General features: G+C 46.7%; 3 protein-coding genes across 4 annotated transcripts; all 3 read right to left on the reverse strand.

Moving 5' to 3' along the window:
• Window positions 1–301: 301 nt before the first annotated feature.
• On the reverse strand, window positions 302–11,004 carry LOC134013929 (GDNF family receptor alpha-4-like). Its single transcript, XM_062453707.1, has 8 exons — window positions 10,448–11,004; window positions 5,618–5,887; window positions 5,423–5,515; window positions 4,877–5,228; window positions 4,001–4,110; window positions 3,138–3,272; window positions 2,493–2,623; window positions 302–1,272 (listed from the first exon to the last, which is right to left on the reverse strand). The coding sequence occupies exons 1-8, from the start codon at window positions 10,485–10,487 to the stop codon at window positions 1,066–1,068; spliced, it is 1,338 nt and encodes a 445-aa protein (XP_062309691.1). The 5' UTR covers window positions 10,488–11,004; the 3' UTR covers window positions 302–1,065.
• Window positions 11,005–11,990: 986 nt separating this feature from the next.
• Window positions 11,991–17,082, reverse strand: LOC134013836 (M-phase inducer phosphatase 1-A-like). The gene is made up of 15 exons (XM_062453577.1): window positions 16,919–17,082; window positions 16,598–16,734; window positions 16,348–16,433; window positions 16,098–16,143; window positions 15,768–15,801; window positions 15,618–15,683; window positions 15,222–15,419; window positions 15,010–15,093; window positions 14,555–14,761; window positions 14,181–14,273; window positions 14,009–14,071; window positions 13,791–13,889; window positions 13,555–13,688; window positions 13,237–13,348; window positions 11,991–12,889 (listed from the first exon to the last, which is right to left on the reverse strand). The coding sequence occupies exons 2-15, from the start codon at window positions 16,708–16,710 to the stop codon at window positions 12,668–12,670; spliced, it is 1,557 nt and encodes a 518-aa protein (XP_062309561.1). The 5' UTR covers window positions 16,711–16,734; window positions 16,919–17,082; the 3' UTR covers window positions 11,991–12,667.
• Window positions 17,083–17,692: 610 nt separating this feature from the next.
• On the reverse strand, window positions 17,693–23,015 carry LOC134013638 (UDP-glucose 6-dehydrogenase-like). Of its 2 annotated transcripts, none has more exons than XM_062453216.1 (12): window positions 22,578–23,015; window positions 21,538–21,770; window positions 21,260–21,361; window positions 20,792–20,992; window positions 20,120–20,317; window positions 19,847–19,994; window positions 19,563–19,657; window positions 19,316–19,446; window positions 19,057–19,193; window positions 18,810–18,901; window positions 18,532–18,642; window positions 17,693–18,387 (listed from the first exon to the last, which is right to left on the reverse strand). In XM_062453216.1, the coding sequence occupies exons 2-12, from the start codon at window positions 21,697–21,699 to the stop codon at window positions 18,283–18,285; spliced, it is 1,482 nt and encodes a 493-aa protein (XP_062309200.1). In that variant the 5' UTR covers window positions 21,700–21,770; window positions 22,578–23,015; the 3' UTR covers window positions 17,693–18,282. The 2 variants fall into 2 exon arrangements, with proteins under 2 accessions (XP_062309200.1, XP_062309199.1); XM_062453215.1 differs by having other exon boundaries at window positions 21,538–21,706; window positions 22,578–23,013.
• Between the last annotated feature and the right edge of the window lie 526 nt (window positions 23,016–23,541).

Here is a 23,541-nt window from a genome sequence, read left to right on the forward strand (position 1 = left end):
AATGTGATATTGTCTCACCTAAGCTATAACAACAACACCTGAGGAAGCAGAGCAGCCGTGGAGCCCAGACGCCAGCAAATTGGCTCCACTCTCCCCCGAGCCCAAACCCAGACCGGCCCAACATCTGTCTGCTGAGCCATCTGATTTCGCTGATTGCGTAGTCGGGCCCGTTTTTCTCTCGGCCGTCGTTATTCTAATTTGCTCTTACGACTAGTGGCCGTCCACGCAACACAGCCGGGGTGAAAAAAAAACGTCAGGTTCGAGGTCGGGGGGGGGTGGGGGGGGGGGGGTGGGGGAGTTGGAAACGAGAGATGATCATCTGAAGGGCCGTGCGAGGGGGTGAGACGGAGCCGAGGTTCGGAGACGCACGTGTCGTCTTGCACATCTTTTAACCGTGAGTAGTGATTTGATATGTTTGGCTCGTTTGGCAGAGACGACACGGACACTCGGAGGAGAGGCGCACGACGGCAAGGAGAGCCAGCGAAGTGGTAGGAAGGGGATTGTTGTTGAACTGTCGCAGTAGCAGGGAAGACAGTAGGAAATGTTTCCAGAGAGCATGGGGAGTTTGGCCTTGAGCGATCGGCTTCTCGTTATTAGGGGGTGAGGGGGGGGGGGCGTGGTCCGGGGGCGATATGCATCCTGAGGCCCTATCTGAAGCAGGCCTCGCCAAGTCAAATTGATCCTGTCAGACAGTCCTTATTAATTCATACATCAATTTACAAGTCAGCTGGCTGGGTTTCATATGTGCTGCTGAAAAAGAATTGAGGGAGAGAGGCCTGGAGGACTCACAATAAAGTAGGAGGACCAGCTAGGAAAAAAAAAAGTGAGTAAGGTAGCAAAAAAAATAATAAAAAGAACGTCAAATCAAATTACAATTCAAACCAAAAGTGACAGAGATGACGATCTTTGTTTTTGTCCTCCTCTCAGTCTCGGAGATTTCTGTCCCTTGGCCTTGGTGGAGGTGAGCCTGGTTGAGCGGAGAGTGTGTGTGTGCGTGTGTGTGTGTGGAGGAGGGGGGCGTAGGGAGGTCGGGGGGCATAGGGAGGGGCGTGGGGTGGTTGGTGTCTAGCCCCGCCCCCCCCAGCCCAGTGTGCAGGCAGGCAGTAGCAACAGAGGCACCATGGGTGCTGTTTGGCTGGCCGCTGCCCTGTGGCTGCCACGAGTCCCAGACTCCACGCTGGCGTCTTTCTCAGAGTAGGGAGGGATTATGCTGAACTCTTGGCTGTTCTCCTCTTCCTCTTCCTCTTCCTCTGCCTCCTCACTGTCCTCCATCTGAGAGCGAGAGAGAGAGAGAGAGAGAGAGAGAGAGAGAGAGAGAGAGAGAGAGAGAGAGAGAGAGAGAGAGAGAGAGAGAGAGAGAGAGAGAGAGAGAGAGAGGCATGATGACCAGATCAGGGAAAAAAAGGAAAACCGAGTTTGCGGGCCCAGAAAATACTTGGTTTTGTTCGTTGTGTATCTGGTTGGTGGAGATAATGGCAACAATTCTCCCAGCCCTGGGTGAATCGAGGAAGCAAGCTAACATGATCCATGCCGTACAGTGTGGATATCATCAGCGGAGAGAAAAATTTAGCCATTGGAGGATTAGCGGAGATGTAAGGATCTGTCTTACTACAAAGGCTAATGCTTTGGGCCTCAGTCATGATGTTGGATGAGAAGTAAGAACTGGAAGAACATAAATACTGTTGGAGGATATCCAGGAACTGAACTGGGGGCTCCGAGGTTACAGGGGGAGAGGAGGTGGATCGGGGAGGCAGAAAAGATTGGGGGGGGGGGGGGGGGGGGGGGAGCAGAAAGGGAATAAGAGGGATTAGGATGGGGAGAGAAAGGAGGATAAGAGACAGATGGGAGTGAATACATGAATATTAACACAAGAGGATTGATGCTCCCTCCTGCAAACACCTACGGGCTAATCCTCGCACGCAGAGCGACGGAGGGGAGGAGAGAGAGAGAGAGAGAGAGAGAGAGAGAGAGAGAGAGAGAGAGAGAGAGAGAGAGAGAGAGAGAGAGAGAGAGAGAGAGAGAGAGAGAGAGAGAGAGAGAGAGGAGGGGAAGGGCCGAGGTGAGGGGGGCGGGGGGAAATGCCAGGTCCTGTTAAATCCGCCGAGTTGGGGCTGCACCTACGGCGGGGCTCCAAGCTCTCCGCGTCTGTCCCTGTTCCCCCTCCTTGCCTCCTTGACGCCTCGAAGGCCGCTCGGTCCCTCGCGCGGCCCCCCGACATGCCGCCCGACACGACTCGGACCTCCGCGACGGCCCTTTGGTCCGCGTTGGCGGCGGCCACTCGACGCGGGCCTTGTTCCAACGCAGCCTCTCGTTCTCTCTCTCTCTCTCTCTCTCTCTCTCTCTCTCTCTCTCTCTCTCTCTCTCTCTCTCTCTCTCTCTCTCGGAGAGGCGTTCACATGTATTTCAACCGAGGGAGGACTGAAGAGAACGGACAGGCTCCAGGTGCTACGGGGCTGCGGCGAGTGGACGGGGAGCTCTGCGGCGGTACTCACGTCGTTGACGTCTGGTAGCACGTAGACGTGGACCTTGTCCTGGTAAAGCCGTGGGGTAGGTTGGGGGGGGGTCTGGGGTATGTTCTCTCCCGGGCGCGGCGGGGAGGCGCCCATGGAGCTGATGGCATTCACTGAGACGAAACAACAAACGGAATCTCAGTCGGCATTGCTTTCACCCCGAAAGATTGTTTGCATTATGCTTTGGTCGTGGATAACGGCATACATATCCTCTTCACCCACAAATCACCCAGTGTCCACTGTTACTGTCTTCATCACCATCCATCATGTATCTATTATTAAACCCGCTCATGATGATGATGTAGATGTCATTAGAATGTTAAATCATTCATCTCATCTGAGTCATCGTCGGCACTCTCCGAAACCCAGCATTAGAACGAGCTAATTATCGAGTCATCGAAATTCCATGCCAATATTCGAGTGGTGCTGAAAACTCAACAAAAAAAAACACCCCAAAAAAACACTTTAAGGTTTAGGTAATATATTAGGTGTACTCCTCTCCAACAGGTTTGAGCCCCCAACACACAGTCAAACCTGTTGGAGGGGAGTGTGTGTGTGTGTGTGTGTGTGTGGGGGGGGGGGGGGTTGGGTGCTATATTTCTCCTCCATCGGCTCCAATCGACTCACGTAGACAGGTGTTGGAGCTGAACATGTGTAGGATGTTGCGACAGTCCTGCCACTGATTGCCGCTGCCCTCGCAGCTGCACCACTGAGACACCTCCGTGCTGCTGTTGCTCACGTAGTTAGGGGTCATGATGGTACCTGAGGAAGCCAAAAAGGGGGTCTTACAAAACAACGGGTAAAACACCGCACCGCCCCCTGGTTTATTGGTGCCCTACTGCAGCTTGTTTGAAGCTCAGTAGAGTTTGTATTTTGAATACTGTTGGTCACTAAACACTCACATTCTTTACTCCATAATTATCCGCTTTGGTTAATAGACACCAACATCCTGCCAAACGTTTTCCAAATTTTCAGTTTTGCAGAGCGCTAAGCAAGCTCTGGAACCAATTACCTAGTTATCTAAGCATTGTTTTTGGGACCCGAAAACACGTGAGTTGGCACGTGAGATTCCAAGATGGAGGCTGAGACTGTGCCTTCTTGTGAGGGAGGAAGCTGTGCTGTGGGATTCTGGGATTGGAAGTCTACCTCACGACATCCCAGGTTCGCACCGAGGCGGGTACGTGGTCTCAGACACTTCACAGCTGTCCCCCACATCTCAAACCATAACTGCGAACCGAACTGACGTGAAACAGAACCAAACAAGGAAGGGAAATGAAGCTTACACCCAGGGGGTAACAGCTAATGACAACAACCTGATTAAACAGCCCCTGGAGCCCACTCTGTTCTCCCTCTCCGGCTTTCATTGTTCTTTCCTTCTTACATTTTTATCCCTCGACGTCTTTCTCCATCCCACTCTCCACCCCCCTCTCTCTCTCTCTCTCTCTCTCTCTCTCTCTCTCTCTTTCTCTCTTCCTGGCTCCCCAGCTCACCTATGAGTCCAGCGTAGGCCTTGAGGCAAACGGCTCCACTCTCTCTCATGCAGCCAGAGGGAGACTGTGAAGAGGGCTGGCAGTTGTGCTGGAAATCAGCCAGTCGAGATCTGACAGACAGACACACACACACACACAGGCCCAAAAAAAAAGCATACACACGCGCGCACACACAAACACAGAGGATGAGAGTGTGTGAGTATTTGCCACAGCAGGTTTGTTGTTGCACATTTCTTGGATTCAGGATTCATGCCACGTGGAAAGCCTAACTGTCCATAGAGCAAGGCTACGTTCAGGACGACCTCCTCGCAAGTCTGTTATTTATATTTCATAACTTTCGGGAACATGCTGCGGGGTGGGAGCTGTTGCAATGTTTTTGTGTAGATTTCCAAATGATATCGGTGCCGACTGTGTACTCCTGTGGCTGATTCTTTGAGCACGTTCCGGAAAGAGAGCAGAGTTAAAGCCAAAGTCAATGGTGGATTCGTAATTCACATCCAACTGATGCTCATTCCTCTCACCTGCTCCCCTGGCAGAACCATCCACCACTCAGTAGCCTGTTAAATAAAAACTTTTTCACTTTTTTTTACCGTGATGTCACTATTCACTACTGTCTCTTCTAAAACTATCATGACGTCCAATGGACGGTATTACTGAAACTGGAATAACACAACCTAGAACCTAACCCTACCAGCTTGGCCCTAGGCAATCTTACTCAAATTCAACATGGTCAAAATCAGCACATATCTTGCCCAGCCCAGCTGGATCTAGTCTAGTTCAGCCCAGCTTGGTCCAGTCTAGTCCAGCCCAGCTTGGTCCAGTCTAGTTCAGCCCAGCTTGGTCAGGCCCAACTAGGCCCAGCCCAACCCAGCTCACCTACACAGCTCATCCCTGATGCAGTAGCCCTGCAGACTGAGACAGTTCGGCTTGCTGTCCCTCTCTTCGTAGGAGCACGACGGCACGATGGTCTTCCTCCTCCGCTCCCCGCACAGGGCGTCCGAGCACGGGCAGAAGAGCAGCGCCAGGCTGTACTCCTCAGGCACGCGCTCCAGGAAGCGCCGCAGCGCCCGGTGGCACTTCTGCCGGTTGCAGCCGCCGTCCGAACCGGGCGCCCGCTTGGTGCAGGCCACCACGTACTCCGAGCGGAGGGAGCCGCACTTCTCGTACAGGCCGCAGTCCTGGGCGGCCTTCAGGCACTGGTTCTGCCCATCCAGAGGGAGGGAGGAGGCTGGGGAGGGGGGGGGGGGGGGGGAGGTTGTGAAGGAGGGGTGGGTGGTGGAGGGTAGTGGGAGAGGGGGATTCAGAGAGAACAAAAACAGGATAAAGAGGTTTTCACTCGATGCTCAATTCAGTCCCGATTCGAATGACCGACAGGACTGAATCGCGTCAGATCTTGTTTTAGCCTCAGGGGGCGATGCCTACCTGCCATGATGGAGGCCATACGAGACAGCTCCATGTTCCTCACCAGCTCCACCTCCAGGTCTTCATACGGGGACACTTCGTACTCGTCGTAAGCTGCGGCACAGACAGGCAAGTCCGTTACGGCGACATTCGCGCGCGCACACGCGCGCGCGAATGACGCAAAACAAACGAGCACGCGCTTCTTTACCAACCCACCGGCAAACCGGACAGTCCAGTACGCCCGGAGGCAGTGTTCCTCTCGGCGGGAGCCGCGCTGGCACTTGCATGTCTGGAGGGGCCGGTGTTTCTGCAGGGCACTCTGGGCCTCCAGGCATTCCCTCCGGGCGTCCGAGCCCAGGGGCGACACCGCCTCTTCGGCCACGCAGTACTCCAGCACCCCGTACACCCCCATGCAGGCCTGCTCCAGCAGGCAGCCGCGCTCGGCCTCCACGCAGTCCAGAGGCCCGGCGCTCACCGACAGGCTGCCTGGAGGAGGAGAGCAGAGGTGCCGTAAGGGTGACGATCAGTGGCGATGAAGGGCTGGTTGTCGCGGTCCGATTTGCCGTTGACGTTCGACGGCCAAATTCAAGGACGCGCGTCGATACTGCGAAAATATTCCTGTTACGGTCACTCAGGAGAAATGAACACCCAGACAGTACAAACAAATACCCACACAGGCACACACAGGAAAAGGCACACACACATGCACACACGCACATGCACACACGTGCACACACACGAAGAAAAAGGAAAGAAGGAAAAAAAGTCACCGAGGGGCATTGTGATTAAATGGTCACACGCTTCAATTAAGCCCATGCTGGCTAGGAGCATGGAGCACAGCTGAAATTAAATTCCAGTGCAGTGTTGTTACAATCCCAGGCACCCCATGAGGTCCACATCTCACTCTGGCAGGAGACATGTCAAAAACAGAAGGACATGCTCCGTCGCCAGAGGCAGGGGACCCTAGCAGAACCGACTGGTGGGGCAAGCGCATAACCTCTGGGGAAGGGGTGAAGAAAAACAGCGTTCTCCCACAGAAACCGGCCAATGAGGCGTGTATTATGCAAATGACTGCCAAGCATGTAAGTGTAACAGCAATATTAATGACAGAGAGCGCTTGAAATACATTAATATGAAACTAACTGCGACGCACGTTTGGAGGATATCCAGTGGAGCGTAGACATCTTAATGAAACTTAGTGAAGTGGTTCATCTGGTGGATTTTTAAGATCATTTGATTGGTTGGGGACTGTGGCGTGGTGGACGCCAAGCGGCTCGGTCTCTCAGGTAAAAACAGTGTTGCCCTTTCAGGGGGCTTCTGGGTATAGGATTGTAATAAGTACATTAATCTGGGAGGATTGGAAACAATCATTTTGAACGGACTGTGGGATATTATTGTTTCTATCTGACATCCCCGAAAGTAATGAGGGTTTCAATGTCAGAGAGGTTGTGAAGCAATATCCTGTTCCTGCACACACACACTAGCATTCGCACACACACACAAACACACACACACACACGGGCGAAAGATCCTGACACCTCATAATAATATAATATCACAGAAAAGCAAAACCCCTCTCGGCTTAGGTGGTGCAATTAAACAGACAGCCAGTAATCTCCATTACGGGCAGTGGGATGTTCATTATTCTCCTCTCCTGCGTGTTGATTCCCTTGGGCTGACCAGGACCCTGATAGAACAAATCAGCAACTTCTGTTTCCGAGAGCCTTATCTCTAACTCCTGCTGATCATTAGAACCCAGGTCAGGTACCGGCCAGGCTCTGGTAAATCTTGTCAGGGAGAGAAGTCATAATTATGGTAATTACCGGAGTGTTCTTTATTGGAACGATGATGAAAAGTGGCCACACTACGTTGGGTTGTTTAAGTTACGACAAAATGGTTGGAGAGGACCGAGAAGAGTTGGGGGGGAGGAGGGAAAATGAGGGGCAGGGTAGGAGAGTGAAAATCTTTGGAGTGTGAAAGAGAGATGAATACCTGTGATATGTGAGGCTTAATGCACTCTATTGATTTCTCACTGGCGACAATTTATAATATTTTGCGAGGAAGAGTTGGTGGCTCCCTAGCTCGGCAACCTGCAGGAGGTTAATGTCACCACAATAGACACGCGCCGCACACCTCACAAATGCACATGCCGCCACACAACCTGCCCCCCCCCCCCCCCTTACCACCACCACCACCACGCCCAAACACTCATTCAAACACACATGCTGAACACATGCTTTCGTGGTCGCCTCTGCGATCGAAATGTGCGTCCCTCGAAAAGCCAGGACGAATTCCCCTACCCAAACCGAATCTAGTAGCCCTGCTTCACCTACAGGCACTCCGGAACACTCTGCTCACTGGTCAGAGAGCAGTTCAACCTTCAGTTTCAAACTTAGTGGAGTGGCGCCGCTGACAGACACATGGGGAGTGCTGGGGGTCACTTTTGAGGCTCTCACGGTACCGTCTGGCACATCAGAGGGCCCCGAGGACAGCAGGTCTGAGATTTCCGAAACAAAGCCTCCGTCGGATTTAGAAATGAAGGTTTTTTGTTTGTTTTTTACTATTGAGAGGTACAAGCAGGCACCCACACTTGGAAACTATTTGGTGTACCAGAAATGCCTGGCCTGGAATTCACTGAGTGAGTCTGCGTTAAAGATGCCGTTCTATATCTGATTATGGCTCCTCTGTTTTGAGAAATCTAGGCCTGGATATCTCAAGCTGATTTTCAAACGAGGTAATAATGAGAGGTTATTTTGCTCATTTTAAATGGGTCATATACAGTAGTGTGAATGGAAGCATCAGATACGTTTCAAGCAGAGAACTTCAAGACAAGTGAAAAACAAAGACCTGTTCTGTCTCCTCAAAAATGAGGAGACAGAACTGAACCCCATTTGCATACTCTTACTCATACCGGCAAAAAAAAGAAACTGGAAGAGTGGAGATAAAAAGGTGTCAAGATAAGAGGAAGGACAAATGGATACCGGCAGAGATAACTCCTGGCTTTCTCGCACTTTTACCATCCCAAAGAGGAATGGGAGAAAACAGATCATGAAGACCTGCGAATCAGAAGGCCAGGCATGATATCCATCTCACGGTGGGGAGTTTGTCAAATAACATTTGGAGCATAAGCTAGCAGCCCCAACACAATTTCGTTTGCGGTGATGTGTGAGACACAAACAGATGTCCTGCATGCATTAAGAGCTCAATACCAGAAATAGGAGCACCAAAATGCTATGCACACAAGACTTCCACCCAGTGGCAGAAGTCTCCTATTCTGGGCTGTCCTCCCATCCACGGAGTACAGACTATGAAGCCCTGTGCCATCTGCTCTCAGAGACCGACAGTGTTCCAAATGAAGGTTATCAACCAAATGCATTCACATAGGCGCACATGCACCAAACACATCCATGCGCACATTTCCAACCACACACACGCACGTACACATTTATTTATTTATTTTTACAAATTCCCGGGAACTTCTGTGCTCTGTTAAGCAAAACACCTGAGTTTATTGCCCTTGTCCATAATTTAGACTACACCAGTTCTCAATTTAGGACTTTATAAGTGTCCTTATTGAAAGGTGCGTCAACATTAACAATAATAAGTCCTTTAAAGGACCTCATCAAATACATTTATATGTACAGTATTTCATGATACTCTGACAACTGTATCGATTTTGTGTTTTGTATTGGATGATGAAAAGGGTACAGACAGGTAGGCATAAAAGCTTTGCAAATATGTATAAAAACATTTACTACAAAAAAGAAATCACTGAAAATAATGTCAGCGTGTTTCGAAATATTGAATTTGTAGAAACTCAAAAGTGGGTGGCTCAGGCCTTTCATCTTGGTACAGCGGCTCGACAGGGACCATAAAGATCCCTGTCAACCTGTCGCTGACTCAATAACAGTTACACTGTGTTATATCACTGGATATATTTCCCTACCATAAATGGATTATATGTTGCTAATGTTGCATTCAAAACGGTATGAACACACTGTCCTTGTGTTAAGTGGTGTTCTTGAATTCCAAAACATCTGTACATAGTATTGTCTACACAAAGTAGCCTTTTAAAGGAAAGCAAGGTCCCACTTGGTTTGGCTATTTGATCTGGAACAAGGCATTTGTTTGTTCCAATATTTCATCACAGTTAACCACAAAAGATACATGACATTCTCCTCTGGATTTAATTAAACCCATGAAAAAAAAGTAATAATAAACAAATTGAATGGCTCGTTCTGTCTGGTCAGGCAAGGATAAGAGCCCTGAAGACCTCCAAAAATGATGTCACCCCGCTATGGTCATAACTATAACCATATATCACCCTGTCTAAGGCTCTCCTATGCCTCTGGGAGTTGATGTAAGTGCTTCAGTTTCAGTCACAAGTCCTGAATGATTACAACAGCTTTTATAGGTCGGCAGCAATTAAATATACGGCTCCTTTGTCGGCAATGGAAAGAAAGGACATATGTAGAGCATGGGATTCCTTCACAGATTGCTGTATTCCAAATGAATAGCACTAATAAGCATAGTGGAAAGTGAATGGAATTAATGAACTGAACTGCACCCCCTTCTGCTAATTGCAGACTTTTTTTGTAGTGATTTTATAGTATGTAATTACAGAAAGTAATTGATATTCAGTAGAATATAATTAGGACAAGCAGACTGAATAGCTATAGTAAAGCAAATAAACAAATACAAAGCTAGCTGAAATGAAAAAGACCAGGGTTAGAGGTAAATAATTCTGGCTTCAGCGTGATATTCTACAGTATATAGCCTAGTATTGTCAGTAATTATTCGGTCCACTTACAAACGTCGTGTTCGCCCATTAGCCTGCATACAAATAAACACAGGAACATGGGTGATCTACATTAAGTACGGAACTCCACTGACCGACTGTCCGTCGGTTGAACTCTATATAAAGAGTGATGACAGACAACTAACAAATTGGTAGTTGTATCAAAGGATGGGGCCCTTTTCAATGCAGTGTGAAATTTGATTTGGAAACAAACAAACGAGTTAAATTCGGAATAAAAGAACACATACCATGATATATTAGATTCAGAAGTATTCCAAAGAGAATCATCGTGCCTTGAATCCTATGCGGTTCGGGGAGTTATAGGGACTTGGGGACGCACTTGGCCGGGTAAAGCTCACTGACGAGCTGCCTGCAACATCCAGCCCCCTCCAAATATGTCCCTGGGTCGGCTGAGAGGAGATAAGGTGTGCTATTCATACATGTCAATCTCCAAATCGACAGAACATTATAGCAGAAACGCACAAACTTAATAAAGTGTGTTTTCTTCTTTTCCTATCAATGATGCTGCTTAAACAGGATACTCCACTTCAAACTACATAGCTTATTTTACTCAAAAGACTCTCCACGGACATTCATCTCAGCAGCGTCATCCCAGAATGAGTTGAAAAGCTCTGAAGTGGTACAGCGTTCAGTCCCACTTATGGTACACTACGAGCAACTCTGCTCCGGCTCTCTGCATCCATGTCGTCGCGTCGGTCCTCAGTCGCGCCTGCACGAGTTGAAAAATAGGAGAGGGGACTGGCGCATCTTGAGCACAGCGCGGTGTTGTGATTGGCTACTAAACAGACAGAAAAAGTGGCGCTTGTGTGTGCAGAGCTAGGGGAGCGTGGGAGAGAGAGTCCCCAGGGGTACTAGGCTACCAAAGCCACCGATTGAGTGTAGACAGCTGACGCAGGATTCAAACCAGTGAACCAGGGCTAAATTACTGCTAACCACAATGATCAACACCTCACACAGCCAACCACTATTATCCGTGTCTGCTGAAGGTTCTGCTGCCTTTGTGGAATTTTGTTCAGTTTACAGTTTGAGCAGTTGGATCTGGATGTGTGTGCATCTAGAGTCTAGACCTAGAGAACATGGTGTTCATATTGCAGCAAATAAATAAGATAAAGTACATCAAATCTCTCCTTGTGTTACTAATTACTCAGTGGGAGCACATCTGCATCTCATTGTCTTTGGGAAGCCCAACCTACAATTTTCAAAATCAAGTAGCCTTACAGATGAACGGTTTAACAAGCAACACATATTGAGACTCAATCCTTTCCTACTGTTTTCCTCTCTCTGCCATTCCTCCCTCTAGTGTAAGAGTCTTGGTTATAATTAGCAGGGACTTTACAGTGCGAGCTGGGTTTGTAGGCTGCTACCCCAGAGGTCGTATTAAATCCCTTCCAAAAAAACTACAAGGACCAGAAAGCCTCCACCACAGCAGTACGGCCACTTCCTGCCTCCTGGGACTGATCTGTAGCCTGGACCATAGCCTTTCCAACCACACAGTATCTGATTACAGCACAGCCTCAGTCCACTTTTCTGAGGGCCATGTGAAATCCTCCAGTTGTTCTATAGTTGCAGCTGCTGTCGGGAATGGGAGTGCTTTTCAACACAGATGAAGAGAAAATTAGATAGAACCCAGCTGTGACGAGGAGGTATGGGCACAGCTGCAAACTGAACACACCTGCAGTCACGGTTTGGTTTGACGACTGAGTACATTTATTGATACGGACCAGTCCTCTCCAACATGTATGGTATTACTGTTCAACAAACAGCAGAGTGAATTGAACCCTAACAGGGCCCTTATAGTTCTTACCAACCCAGTTGCTAGTATATTTCCATACCACATAGAAATTCTCACTAGGCTATTTTGTTGATTTCCCCTCCGATTAGACAAGAGTTATGGTAGACAGTTTTTTTATTCATAAATGTATTTTATTCCAAATATTTGGTCATAATTATTGCAGAATTAATATTTCAAGGTCATCCTGCCAGGACTAAAAGTTTAAAAAGTCATGATGGACAATTGAAAACACTCCTAATTGTTACTGAAAACAACATCATACTCTGTATATTGCAAAAATAGCATAAAAGCAATTTTAAAATGAAAAACCAAATCCATTAACCTTCTGTCCTCTCTGTAATTAAAATATCCTACAGTGGGATTAGTGGATTACACATCCTGTTCATCTAAGTGGCAATAAGGCGTGTGAGTGGCCATGGCAGTGTCTTCCATTAAAATGCACGGCCACACAAATAAAACACGTCAGTTTCAAATGAGTCACCCTTGTGCATAGTTACCATGGCAGCATATAAAGGGAAGGTTTACAAAACACATAAAAAATAGGTTTCATTTCATGTACAAGCCAATACTGTGAAAAACAAGTTTGTTACAATGATCAAAAAAAAAAAAAAAAAAAAAATCAAATAAAACAGCAGTGCATTCTCTGGAATTTCAGTTAATGATGTCCACCCATCTCGAGATCACCGTGTGTGCCGGGTGTTTCTCTGACTGGGTGGTCAGACGGGGCAGCTTGATGAAGTGGTTTGATGAGACGGTGGATGTGCTGGCGCCGGCGGTGCTCCTCCACGGCGGCCCGGCCATGGGTGCGACAGCGTAGCAGCTCCTCCCTGTGGTCCTGGTGGTGCATGGGGCAGTAGGCCTGGGGGTCACAGTGCTCCTGAGAGAGAGAGGGGGCAATTAAAATAAAAAAAAACACTCACTCCCACAAAAAATAGGATAATTTGGGGGCATTGTTCTGTTTTATTGACAGTTAAAGATAGACGAGAGAGAGAGGGAGAGAGAGAGACATGCCGAAAAAGCCTGGGCTGGAATCTACCCTGTGAGCCACCTATCCTCAAGAGTTTTTGACAGACAGACGCTTTGGTGGCATGTAATCCGCTCGCCATGCTCTTGACACAACAGAAGCTCACAGCAGGAGGAGCAGGGATCCCTCCTAAGCATGCCAACCGACACAGGAAAGCCTAGCGAGACCAGAGGTGTTCTGGCCTGATCTCCTTTACGTACCTGGTGCGAGTGGTAGAAATCTCTGTAGCCCCCCTTGAGGATGTAGAGTTCAGGGTAGTGCAAGGCCGGGTACTCGTTCACACTGCGGTCCTCGCGCCGCAGAAGGCGACACCTGGAAGAGGAGACAGAGTAAGGAGACAGCCCTATCAGGAAGAAGGGAATACGCCGAATCGTCTTAAAACCGAGACACTTCTGGTCCCGGAGTCCAAGAAATGTAGCCTAAACGAGTAAAAGACACGCTCGCGGCGAATCTACGCACACAGCCACCCACCCACTGACACACATACGGAGGGGAAAAAAAAGGGCTTTGTGTCGTACGTTCTGGGGCCTCTTTCAGAGGAGAATTCACAGTGCAGCACCAGGATGAATCTCTTGTGTGGAGAGCGTGCCTTCAGCTTCTGAGAGAGGAGGTACTGCACAGCCTCGACCGTGTTTGGCAGACTCATCGCACCCTGCAGGTGGGGACGGCAAGGAATTTGGGTCGGAAAAACAAACATGAGTCACCAAATTCTCAGGGAGACGGTACGACTTTGAGTGGCTTTGGGATCCCTCACCTTGATGTGTCCCCCCTGATACTCGTAAGGGTAGCGACAGTCCACCACAACAAAGGACTCAACCAGACAGCTGAACTTTCCTTCCAGTAGAGCACGCATCTGGGGAAACGGAGCAGCCAGGATTAGGATACGTGGTGAACATTTATTATGCATACAAGTGAGCCCAAATGATCCCATCAAAGCATTTTTTTTTTATCCAGACAAATAATTGTATTTACAGTCTCTCCTGTGATGTACTTCAATTCTTGGTGTCTCCCTGGTACCGTAGGAAGGGCGTACATCTGGAGGGATAAAAAAAATATCAATATTTGCCGACAAAACAGTAGCAACTATGGGTTGCGGCATGGCAGCACGTGCTCAGGGATTTCACAAACATGAACCAGTCCTTACCTTACTGGAATCTCCGATGAGTTCTGCATCGACCCAATCACCTCCCAGCGGCTCTGTCCCCTCACACAGAGAGTGGGTCTTCTTAAGCCGGAGCTGAAGACGGCAGAGAGGAAAGGAGAGATATAAAGAGACTTGAGAGAGAAGGAAATCAAACGATAACCTTCCATGGCGATCCATGTACCCTGACCGTTGATGACCCCCTCCCCCCCTTCATTTTACCCTCCTCTGACTGGAAACCCCAGGCTCCTGGTCTCCCTTCCCTTCATCTTACCCTCCTCTGACTGGAAACCCCAGGCTCCTGGTCTCCCTTCCCTTCATCTTACCCTCCTCTGACTGGAAACCCCAGGCTCCTGGTCTCCCCCCCTTCATCTTACCCTCCTCTGACTGGACACCCCAGGCTCCTGGTCTCCCTCCCGTTCGCTGGCTTCCTCGGAGATGGCGGAGAAGGTGCAGTGACGTTTCAGAGGGCGGCCTGCGACCGCCGGGGAGCTGCAAGCGCGCTTCCCCGCCAGGCGCTCCAGACGCCCGGGCATAGAGGGCGAGCGGAAGAGACGCCGGCCCTCCTGGTGACACACCGACACCTGGCAGAGAGGCGACGTGTCACTCGCAAAGTCGAAGTCCCTACTCTGGACATGCAGTAAAGCTCAATAGGGGTCAGGGGCGGGGCCAGACATTTGACACGTTCTAAATGGCGTGACATGGAATTGCATTCCTAAAATATGAAGTTATATGACGTTGTTGGAACGGTTTAATAAGACACGTGATGCAAACGATGGTGTCCGTCTGTCCTTCACGGCATAGCTGAGGGGACGTGGTCACAGCTACTCACTGAAGACAGATTCACTTCCTGGTTCATGATGGGTTCAGAGAGCAGCTGTGCCATGCTGCATGACATGGAGGAAGTCACTGAAGACTGGGTGGGGGGGAGGTACAGACGGCCAACGGCGAGACCCGAAGAGAGGGAAAAAATACGAATGAAGTTGGAATACTGAAATACTGAGGAAAAAAAAAAACACCGTCATAAATTTGAAGGCAGGTCACCTGCTCAAAATCCTGCTCCAGGATTTCCATGAAGCCACCCACGTCTACTCCCCTTGGGCAATTATGGGAAAGGGAGAAAGGTGGGAGGCAGAAAGGGGGGCTTTCTAGGCCATCGGGCTCACTGTCACCCTGGAACTGGGAGTCCTGAGCAGACAGAAAATCCCCCAACTGAAACTGCACTCTCTGCGCAGGGGGCTCCTAGACATGGGGAAAACATGAGCAGAATAAATACTTTGTGAACAGCATTCTATATCTGACCTCTAAATGTGATCCTTACTCTGATATGATTTCGCGGGAAGTGACAAAAATATGTGTAGTGTTATACTGACATCTAGTGGTCTCTAATGTGAAATGCTTTGTATAGAGCCAGTGAGGTCTTATCTTATGGTCACTCACATTCTCCTTATCACGGCAAGAAGTTTCACAGGGAAGCACCTTTGGGCTGCTGCACAGTAATCTGGGCTATAATGTGCGGGAAAGGTTAAGTACAATAACAATGCAAAACAATGCAGTATCAAAAATGTTATAATATTCTGTGCTTATTACCAGGAAGGATAGCACCTTTTTCATTCGATTGTTTCTGGAACAATAGAGAAACACACAATATGAGGGGTTTTCTAGTAGATATGGGGAGAAACACCTACCTAAATTTATACAATTCTTTAGGGAGAAAATGATTGAGGAATCTGGAAATCTTGAAGCTCTGCAGTCCACTTTTATTAATACAACAATTGAGTGAATCCATGAGTGAATGGATGTAGCATCTCTCAAAAGATCTTTTGACACATTGTCAGTTGTCAGTCTAATCAAGGCCTACATCCAAAGACACTCGAAAAGACTCTACTTTATGTTTCAAAAGAACAATAAGCAGGTTACCTTAGCACAGGTGATTCATAGTTCACTGGAACAGAGCCAGGCTTATCTATCAGAAAAAGTAGGAATGCAGAAGACAGATACATAATGTAAAATGTTTTGAGACAGTCGAAGAAAGAGTCATAGAGATGGATTGAGAGCACCTCTCAAGGTTTCGTTAAATATGGTATGTTATTTAAAATCGGATGTCGCGTACAGCCAAGTGACTAGACTGACTTGTTTTGTTGAAGTTTAGAATAGATGCGGATATTACCTCGGTGTGGAGATATCTGTGTAGCATCGACATCTGGACTATCTGTGCTGATGTTTGAGAGGTCCAAACATCTCCGCGGAGTATCACTGGATGTCATGGAAGGAACGTTTGAACAGAGAGAAACGTTATGCGGGTACTTGCACTATTGTACATACAATATTTGTGTGTTGCAGAGTGATGGGGGCTAAATGGTCACAAACCATGATCCTAACATTGGGTTCTATAGTAACCAAGCTCAGGAATGATTTACCCTGCATGAAATGCGCTGAGTCCAGTGAAGCAATGGGCGAGCTCGGACATAGGGGACGCTTGACAGTCCGGGGAGAGCGGACCAGGCAGGCTGTAACCATCTTTGTAAGCCATGGGGAATGGTGTTCCAGGCCAAGGCTACAAGAACAGACAAAACCACACGAACTAACTAAATAAGCAAGCTTCCTGAACTTCAAAACACACCAGTGTTGTTTAAAACGCCGTAAGAAACATTGATACGATCAAATACAAAATTAACGTTTATGTATGCACATGGTTTATCAAATAATACGTGTAATAACTCAAATAAAAACATACTTACAGTTCAGCCCGTTTTTAACCGGGGTGGCGTATGGATGGATTTAAACGTGTCGCCAGAAAACAACCACTTTGGTTGGCTGGCTGTGTGTGACGGTATTTCCGTAAATGTAATATTTCAAAATAAAGGTCCTATTGACAGTGAAGTACGATTAACCATTGGTTACACCTTGTTTCTGTATATTTCTTGATTTACTTAGTAATAATAATAATACATGTAATCTTTTTTGTATACATACACTAGCACATCCTAAATGTATTATGTCTGTGTTGTGTGTGAGGATGAGTTGAATATGTGCATAGTACATGTAATTGTAAGTGTAATTGTGTAATTGTGTGTCGGTATAGTGAATAAATGGTCAATTGGATGGTGTGTTTCACACCAAGTTATAATAGGCTGTAACAGGAAGAAAAGCAATTGTTGTAACTATGCGTAATGGACAACTCGTCTGTCTATGCCTTAATTTGAAAGTGTGTCAGAAAGCAGATGTTGATGATGAGGCTTGTAAGCCACCGCCCTGTGGCTATGCCACTAGAACACGTCGTACTGACAACTGGTATGCGGTTTTATGTAGGTTGCCTTCCCTCTTCCCAGAAATGTCAAAGAATGACTAAGATTACTAAACGTACCCAAATGGATGAACATGGTTGATGTTGAACCAAAGTTAACAAGAAATCGTTTAGAAAAGGCTTTTTATTCTGCATGTAAAAATCAGATTACTTTACAAAGTTCTAAAATATTTGTATATATATCATTTACATGTGAATTTCAACTGATATATTATATATATATTGCATATATCAGTTGAAATTGCATATATCAGTTGAAATTCACATGTAAATGAGATTTCATTTCACAAAAACAGTATCGATACATATATAGAGATCTGGGATCGGTTATTTAAAACAAAAAGAGTTTGGTTTTTCAGGAATACTTTTGGCGCAGAAAACTTGAAGACAGTTATAAAATGACATTTACCACTGATCAGTTGTAGCTACTTCTCCCCTTCAAGAAGTACATAAACCCAACTGATAGTTGACCAACAGACAGAGACCAAACAGAAGCCAAAAAGGGTGCATTCCCTAAAATGTAAGACTTGTGTCTCTGCAACTTTGATCATAGCGAACACAATTGTTTAAAACCAGCCAACAATTAAGGAGGTGAGGGTACTGAAATTATAGATTACAAAAAGAGCTCATGATAGCTTGGCGTGCTATTGTGATGTGACACAAAAGGTTTCATGCTACGACTGCCCTACGTTGAAAGGAAATGTCCCTATCGTTGCAGTAGAAAATACCGTCGATGTGTTCCCTCCTTTTCCACTCTTTGCCAAATTGATGTGTCACTCTTTGCCCCTTTACAGCACCTCAAAGTTTCATTTTCTTCAATGGTTGCTGTTGGGCCATCTCTGGTCTGTCGCCACTAGCAGTGAGAACCATTCTCTGGTTTACTCTCTTCCCGATGGTCTCCACCTGAGAAAAGACCACCAGAGCTTCAGACCATGTTCATACACCGACTAAACAGTCCCAGGCAGAAAGGCAATTACTAGGAATACATTACATTCCACCATTTCTCAAAAACTCATGACGTTTTCTGGACTTCGGAAGACAACTTGCCTGGAAGCCAATATGCTGGAGTCTGTCATGAAGATCATCCAGGATTCTCCGACCATCAAAGATGAATGCCGGCTTCAACATAGCCTTGTAGATTTGTTCATAGTCAAGTTCCTGAAACACACACACACACACACACACAGAGATCCTGTGACTGCACACTGAATCAATGCCTTTTCTGTCCATTTCTAAAGGAAGTTGATCTCCACACCATCTGTGTCAACCTGTAATTAGGCGGTAGGCATTTCATTACCACTAACATTATGACACTCATATCATACCTTGAACATGTCCCATTCTGTGCAGATAACGATGGCATGGGCATTCTCACAGGCCTTGTATGGGTCAGTAACAACGGTCACAAGTCGAGAAACTAAAGCGGCAGGGAACAAATGGATCAGTTTTTTCCCTACTCATCGAAAAAGTGTCGTCTAAGACCGTCACCATCATCAGACACAGGACAGTCTCACTGTAGCATTGCGATAACTTGTACGAGCCGGCGCAACAAGCATTTATTATGTGCCATACCTCTGACAGGGTCATGTCCTGGAAATGGCGTAGTCAGATCTTGCATTATCTGCTCTGCTTTCACCTTGGGGTCATAAATGTGTAGACAGGCTCCCTCATCCAGCAGGTAACGGCTGATATAAATGCTAGAAGACTCCCTAAAGAAGAGATGCAGTAAGATCTCCAAAATGAGTCCAAATTGATCCTGCTTCTTTCACTGGGGTTACAAAAGAATGTATACAAATGAATAGACCGTGAGAGCAGAGCCCGTTTGACCGACCGTGTGTCCCCGGTGTTTTTCTTGAAAGCAAATCCAAGCAAGGCTATCTTCTTGTCTGTCACTGTGTTGAACAGGCAGCTAATGATCCGCGAAGAGAAGCGTTTTCGCTGATAGTCGTTTATCTCTATCACCTTGGGGGTACGCAGATGAGACGTCCATCAGATCGACAAACGTCACACATTGTTGCCACATGAACACAAAACTGTTTGGACAAACTGAATAATGAAAACTTCCGAAACAAGCGCACCTGTTGCCAATATCTCGCCACCTCTGGAAGATTCAGGGCTTCACATAAGTATACAAGATTGAGGACATCCTTCTGGAAACAGCTCCCACCGAAACCTAAAAAACACAAACACAGCAATATAGCATACTACCAATAAGAACATAAAACCGAATGGACAAAACTCCCAACCCATCCCACACAACCGTTATCCTACCCCACAGCTATTCCATTCCCCAACCACACGACAGCCACTCTCCCACTACCAATAAGACCCAGCCACATCACATGCCTCCCTTAGGACTCACCAACACTAGCCTTCAGGAAGCGACTGCCTATCCTCTGGTCCGTCCCAATGGCGTGGGCCACCTCCTCCACATCAGCCCCCGTCACCTCGCACAGGGCACTGATAGAGTTAATGCTACTGATACGCTGGGCGAGGAAAGCGTTGGCTGCCTGTGTCAGAAATACCACAGAAGACAAAAGCGAAATGTGAAGGTCGGGAGGGGGGGGGGGGGGGGGGGGACGGGAGACGGGGGGGCAGAAGAAGCATGGCGAGCGAAACCGGATCCCCGACGTACCAATTTGGAGAGCTCAGAGGACCACGTGTTGGTGGTGATGATCTTGTTCTTGGGAACCCAGTGCTCATAGATGCTCTTCAGGGCCTCGATGGCGTGCTGCCCCTCCAGAGTCTCGTCCCCTCCGATCAGGACCCTATCCGGGTTCTTCAGATCAGAGATGGCCGTTCCCTCTGCAAGAAACTCGGGATTTGACAGAACCTAAAAGGGAAATAGATCAAATATATAAACCCAAGAGGAATCCAGGGCTAAGATGTATTTCTATGGACTATATATTATAAATATATACTAGGGACATATTATGTATTTGAAGTGTATTAAAGCATCGGTGGAATTCCTTGTCTGAGTAATCACCTGGAAGTGTAGGCTAGTCTTGATGTTGGCAGAGAAGCAACAGATGCTAGGCCACACAAACAACCACTGTGCTTCTCTCTCCAACCAATCGTACAGCTGCTTGTTTAAAATTGGAATCGGTGCCAGAATTCTTGAAAAGCATTCTTTATTTGTGAGCGTTTATAGCTATAGAACAAGCGATCAAATATGAATGGAATTTTTCCCATCATTGAATCTCTAGACTAGACTACTAGTAGTAGTACTAGTAGTAGGTCTAGTAGTGAAGGATAAGTAAGTGAGGTTTCAGCGCAGGGCCGTTTTCCCCATGGTCTGGTTAGTCACCTGGAAGTTTAGGCTACTTTTTGTGTTAGCGTTGAAGATGCGCCGGATGCTCTCTGCCGCACGGACAGGTACGGTGCTTTTCTCCACCACAATCTTACAGCCAGCGGACACGTCGGCAATTCTCCGCGCGCAAGCTTCAATGTACTTCAGATCCGCGGCTCTGCCCTTTCCAATCCCAAAGGTTTTAGTTGGGGTATTTACCTGGAAAAGAGAGATATATATCAACTTTTTTTAAATAATATATAACTTTAAAAGATAAAAATTTATATTCTTGTTTTGTTGCCATTAGTTCTTTAGACAAAACAGATATGGCAAAAAGTCACCCTTGTAATACATAACTGGATAAAATTTGTATTTGTTTTTGTTGTTTTACTATATTCTGTATTTACAATGCTAATCAGTCTGGTGGTTAAGTGTTATACTGCAGATTGCATATTTCTCTATTAGAACAAATGCGGTTGTACACACAGATATAAAGACGAGGTCAGCATCTTTAATGGCCTTGTCAATGTCTGTGGAGAAGAAGAGGTTGACATCACGACATGACATCACCACTTCCTGTAGTCCAGGCTGAAAAGAGAAAACAAGAGAGGGGTCAAATAAAATGTACAGAAGTCTGTAACACGGGTCTAAATCTGCAAATCCTACAAATGGTCTTATACCATAAGGTCACGACTTTACCTAGTTGAAACATCATGGTTTCGCATCTCACCGTTGATGAAATGGGAGAATCCCATCCTACATACCTCAAAGATGGGCAGGCTATCAGAGTTCCAGGCACGTATACGGTCCTCGTTAACATCCACCACTGTGACTGTCACCTCTGGGCACATCTGAGCGATGACACTGCATGTGGGACCGCCCACATAGCCTGCCCCGATACAGCAGATTCTTCTCACCTCCACCATTCTCCCTCTGTAGTGACAGTAAACCCAGTCAGTCTCCTACTAGACTAATGTCCAACTGAGAGAAATCCTTACTGCGTAAGACATAAAGAAACATTATACCGCCATGTCTTTTGCGTCACGCTGTCGTTCTCACTGCTATTAAGAGGTAACTAAATGAGTAGTACAAAATTAAACCTGGTCCTGAGAGTTATGATAGTTTCCATTCTGTAAGTTAGGCCTCTACTTATCACTACTCATTCATTTCAGCCTCCCTCCCTCCCTCCCACAGTACTGCCACGCACTCTCCCATTCACAGAGGCCCTTGTGTGCACCGCGGTCAGATGGAACTGGGTTCTGTCAACACTGGCACGCTTATGAATGAACACTTTGGCCTTAGTGGATCCCCTCAATACACAAACGCTTCATTATACACATGTACAAATCTATATCTATATATACATACACAATATTTCAACCTGTGTGACATGATCAAATATATAAATACAGCTAGTCATGGTCAAACTTAAGTACATAAGCCCTGGAATTTGGGAGAAAGGGATGTTGTTAGTCTAGCTAGCAAGCAAGCTAGTTACGTTCATTTCGCTAGAAAATGTAACGCACTTCTCAGGTGAAGTTCTATCAAGTTAAGTGTCTTTGATAAATCTCTACTACTGCAATGCCACCGATCAGCCACCTAGCCCCGGTACATTTTCCGCTGAAAAATGAACGAATACATTTTCAAACCACCCCAACAGTTGCCATGAAGCTAGCCAGCTAGGCTACAACCAGCAAACTTGCCATTTTGGCTATCTTTTCATTCTCAGACCGAGCTAAGTCAGACTGCTTGGATTTTAAACAAGATATCATCATGGCATATCAAACCTACCGGTACGACTTACCGCTATGTAGCCAAAGTGTTGTTGAGAATAATATACTGTGCTCTTAGTACTTCATGTTCTTTGTATCTACTAGCTAGAAATAACGGATCGATGTTAAGCCTCCGCCGCAGTCAGAGATGAGAGTTTGGAATGCTGTCTGTTACTGCAAATAAAGTGTAGCTACGGTTAGGGGGTGGAGTTCGTAACCCAAATTCCTGCTGGACATCATTGACGCAGTTTACCAAGGGCAGTTTACCAAGGGGTGACTAGACAGGGACATTCATCCTGGAGTCTACTGGAGTGGAAAGACTAGGAATGAGAAATAGACCAAAGGAGTTATGCTGCTAACACTACAAGAGTAGGCTACTTTCCCCAAGAAATACTAGATCTATCGTTCAGCCACTCAGCCCGTATAGTTGATAAAAATGAGTGAGGATAATCTGCTACAATTAGTAATATGTAATCAATTTATTTCCGACTCATGAATGTACAATAACTTCAACGCTAATAAATTCAAAGTATACTGTGTAAGTTTAACCAAAGGAAATTGGAAAACACCCTTCACTGTACAGTCACACAGCCTAAGAAACATGAGGCTCAAGTTGAGGTCATAGCATGCATTTACTCACCCCCTGATTGAGGAATAACTGGGTGGAGATTTAAAACAATAGTTACACAGATTACAGAAGAGGACAAACATGTATTAAACATACACAACCCTCGAGCAAACCTTTTTTGTGTTGCTTGTGTTTATAGCAACAAGACAAACAGACTGTCCATTTCAACCGTAGTACAACAGTCAACCTCACAGGCATCCTATACATTTAGGTAAACTGCTGTCAGTGTGCACACACACACAAGGTCCATTCACCACCCCCACCACCATCTCAACCACCAGGCCAAAAGTAATTACCTTAAAATGCCCTTTTGTTCGAAGTAGAGATGGGGTAAACTACTACCCTGTTCTTAAAAACATCTGTTCTAG

The sequence above is a fragment of the Osmerus eperlanus genome, chromosome 27, assembly GCF_963692335.1.
Source record: "Osmerus eperlanus chromosome 27, fOsmEpe2.1, whole genome shotgun sequence".
Taxonomy (NCBI): Eukaryota; Metazoa; Chordata; class Actinopteri; order Osmeriformes; family Osmeridae; genus Osmerus; species Osmerus eperlanus.